Source organism: Chaetura pelagica, unplaced genomic scaffold, assembly GCF_000747805.2.
Source record: "Chaetura pelagica isolate M959 unplaced genomic scaffold, ChaPel_1.0 scaffold152, whole genome shotgun sequence".
Lineage (NCBI taxonomy): Eukaryota > Metazoa > Chordata > Aves > Apodiformes > Apodidae > Chaetura > Chaetura pelagica.
The window spans coordinates 1-3,801 of NW_009952434.1; the positions used below are offsets into that span (position 1 = coordinate 1).

Below are 3,801 nucleotides of genomic sequence, written 5' to 3' on the forward strand. Positions count from 1 at the left end.
CATGGAATTGCCCTTTGTACTCACCAGGCTGGCACGCTGGTAGTGCCCCTCGGACTTGTCAAAGTCAATGGGGAAGTCATCTAGTGACCAGGTGAAGGTCAGGTCCATGGTGGGATCGTGGGACGCGTGACATTGTAGAGTGAGGTTTTCACCGACGTTGATATCGGCACTAGATGGTGCCAATGTGATCTTGGTGGCATCTGCAGAGGGAGAGCAGGGAGCTGTTAGCTGCAAATGTCCAGGTCCCAGATGTATATTAATGCTGCAGAGCATCCAACCCAACTAATGCTTTCCAACTTGTCATCTCTCTCTAACAGCTGGAGCTTTGTGGAAGGAAAATGAGGGATTACAGTCGTTAGAAAATGGAAATGGTTTCCTCAAGGACAGGTTGTTGTTGGTAGGTCAGTCAGAAGGTTTGCATTTATTTTGGGGAGTATTAAGAGAGGAGAAATAGCACATCATGGCATTCTTAGATGATTCTTGCTTGATTGACCCCAAATTAAGGCAAACACCTCTACCTCGAACAGAGAGGATTCCAGTGCTGTTGGCTTTGCCCATGAAGTTCTCAGCAAAGCAGGTGTACTTCCCCTCATCAGACTTGCTGATATTCTGGAGGATCAAGGTGCCATCTGTGGTAATAGTCACCCTGGATAGGAAGGAGAAGCATACAAGAGGAAGGTTGAAGTGTCTTTTTTCCCTCTGTCCACCCAACAATTCCCAGCGCTTGCTGATTTTAGAGAAACTGGTGATAAAGACAGGGCTGCAAAATGGTAAGTAGGAGTTTTCTAAGGAAGAAACTAGAGGAATAACAAAGTGCTTCTGTTCAGGGATGCAGCAGCACACTTGGCTCATCAAGTCCAGTCTTCTGGCAAGGAAAGAAAAAAAGTGATTTTAGGTATGGTTTCTAGGTAGAAGCTGACTCTGTGCTGCTACCTGCTATTGTTGGTCAGGAGCTCAGTCCCTTTGGTCCAGAGCACAGTGGCTTTTGGTGCTGCCCTTGGTTGGCATGGGATGATGACCTTCCCACTTCGAGCTGCAGGAATCAGTCGCTTCACTGGGTTTAGTCTAAAATCTGGTGCTAAGGCTATAGGGGGGAAAAAAGAGAGGATTAAGCAATTATTAGAAAACCCTGCTGCAGGAGCATTTTTATCTGCCACCTAACTGGGTATTGATTTGTTGTTAGATGACTTGGTAACAGAAGCATGGCAATATCTGGTGAGCAGGATGGAGGGGTTCCTCTGCTGCCAGGGGGGTTTCCAACCCCTGCCAAGGCAGGTGTTACGTGACACACGTCGTATGGAGCAATGGGATGTGACCCTAACAAGTGCAAGGTCTTTGAGAGACACAAGAACAGCTGCTTTTGAAAATGTAGAGGATGTTCTCTTCGATATCCTGATCAAAGCTGCCAATGCAGACATCCAGCTTGCTGAAAACTCCTCCTGGAATTGCGGAGACAGGATTGGGTTTTATCTTTGCCCTCATGTTGCAGCATGTTAATGCTGAGCAGTTAATGCTTGGGGCCTTTAATTTATCTCTGGTATCTCCTGACCATGAGGAGATAAGCTTTTAGACTAATGTGGAACAAGTCTGGCATCATTCCAGTCCCAGTCACCATCCCTCAAAGCAGGCTGGTTGGAGATTAAACTCATTTATTTTACACTTTCCTCCAAAACAGAGGAGATAAGCTGTGCAGTGAGAGAGAGCTGCTGCTGCTGCCTGTCCTGTACACTTTCTGTACCTGAACAGATGTCCTTGTTCTCTTTCAACATTACTGAATTTACCCCAGATTTCAAGTAGGAGTTTTCTAAGGAAGAAACTAGAGGAATAACAAAGTGCTTCTGTTCAGGGATGCAGCAGCACACTTGGCTCATCAAGTCCAGTCTTCTGGCAAGGAAAGAAAAAAAAGTGATTTTAGGTATGGTTTCTAGGTAGAAGCTGACTCTGTGCTGCTACCTGCTATTGTTGGTCAGGAGCTCAGTCCCTTTGGTCCAGAGCACAGTGGCTTTTGGTGCTGCCCTTGGTTGGCATGGGATGATGACCTTCCCACTTCGAGCTGCAGGAATCAGTCGCTTCACTGGGTTTAGTCTAAAATCTGGTGCTAAGGCTATAGGGGGGAAAAAAGAGAGGATTAAGCAATTATTAGAAAACCCTGCTGCAGGAGCATTTTTATCTGCCACCTAACTGGGTATTGATTTGTTGTTAGATGACTTGGTAACAGAAGCATGGCAATATCTGGTGAGCAGGATGGAGGGGTTCCTCTGCTGCCAGGGGGGTTTCCAACCCCTGCCAAGGCAGGTGTTACGTGACACACGTCGTATGGAGCAATGGGATGTGACCCTAACAAGTGCAAGGTCTTTGAGAGACACAAGAACAGCTGCTTTTGAAAATGTAGAGGATGTTCTCTTCGATATCCTGATCAAAGCTGCCAATGCAGACATCCAGCTTGCTGAAAACTCCTCCTGGAATTGCGGAGACAGGATTGGGTTTTATCTTTGCCCTCATGTTGCAGCATGTTAATGCTGAGCAGTTAATGCTTGAGGCCTTTAATTTATCTCTGGTATCTCCTGACCATGAGGAGATAAGCTTTTAGACTAATGTGGAACAAGTCTGGCATCATTCCAGTCCCAGTCACCATCCCTCAAAGCAGGCTGGTTGGAGATTAAACTCATTTATTTTACACTTTCCTCCAAAACAGAGGAGATAAGCTGTGCAGTGAGAGAGAGCTGCTGCTGCTGCCTGTCCTGTACACTTTCTGTACCTGAACAGATGTCCTTGTTCTCTTTCAACATTACTGAATTTACCCAAGATTTCAATTTTAAAGGGTTGTAGTGTCTTGTTGAACCAGTAACTATATTTCAATGGTGAGTGAAGCAGTTTTTGTCTGCTCTTGTCTTACTCTGAGATTGCAAACAGAGGATGTTAGGAAGAGATCTAAAATGCTTCAGTGTCCCATTGAAAGGCAGAGCACTGGGAAATGAGAGATTACCTTGCACTGTTAATTCAGCACTTGCATAAACTGTGCCATGCTTGTTCTCAGCCACACACTGATACATGCCAGAGTCCTCCAGGACTAGCTTGGAAAATCTCAGCTCTCCACCGCTCACTTCGATGCGGTTCTGTGCAAACAAGAGGATGAACCCATTAGATGAGAAAAAGTACAATGGAACTCAAGCCTGGTGTGTGCAGGGTTGAGTTCCATTACAGACTCTTGGTCAGTTTGAAGCTAGCCTGGTTTTCTATGGGAGAAAACACAGGGCATTTTTTTCCTGGGTGTCCAGTCACTACCCCACATCACTGTGCTCTGTTTGCTGAGACTTCTGAGGGCCCGAGCAGCAACGTGCAGGTCACACAAAGACAGTTAGAAGGTGCTGTTTGTCTGCCCTGACAACTGGCTGCGGGTTCCTGTGGTTGCATGAAGCAGTGGCTGGGATGGCAGTGACAGGGGAAGGGACTTGCTGCGGGTCAGGACTGTGGCATTGCTCTGCAGCCTCATGGGGGGCACATGGAACAGGGATGCGGGGTGATAAGAGAGGGTTGAGATGCTTTTGCAGCGAGGCAGAAGAAGGGGTCTGGCTGTGGAGCAGCGGGTTGAGGCCTGCAGGTTGTGCTGTGCCCTGGGCTGGGCTGCTCTGGCTGTCAGAGCTGGGCTGGGTACCTGGGAGCTGAGGGGCTGCCCGTCCCGCAGCCACCGCACGCTGGGGCGCGGTTTGCCCGCGGCCGCGCAGCTCCAGCGCAGCGCGGAGCCGATGTCAGCCTCCGTGTCCGTGATCACCTCCAGCCACTCGGGCTGAGCTGCACAGG

At 48.3% G+C, this 3,801-nt stretch overlaps 1 protein-coding gene across 1 annotated transcript in view; it reads right to left on the minus strand.

Annotated features, from left to right (window-relative positions):
• Positions 1 to 24: 24 nt before the first annotated feature.
• LOC104398249 (contactin-2-like) overlaps positions 25 to 3,801 on the minus strand; it is a gene marked incomplete at its 3' end in the record, with an annotated part of 11,975 nt that continues 8,198 nt past the window's right edge. The window contains exons 8-12 of the mRNA XM_010008310.1: positions 3,656 to 3,792; positions 2,987 to 3,116; positions 1,954 to 2,104; positions 519 to 646; positions 25 to 200 (exon numbers count right to left, since the gene is read on the minus strand). Of these exons, the coding sequence (XP_010006612.1) occupies positions 25 to 200; positions 519 to 646; positions 1,954 to 2,104; positions 2,987 to 3,116; positions 3,656 to 3,792 (722 nt within the window). The remainder of the gene's footprint in view (positions 201 to 518; positions 647 to 1,953; positions 2,105 to 2,986; positions 3,117 to 3,655; positions 3,793 to 3,801) is intronic.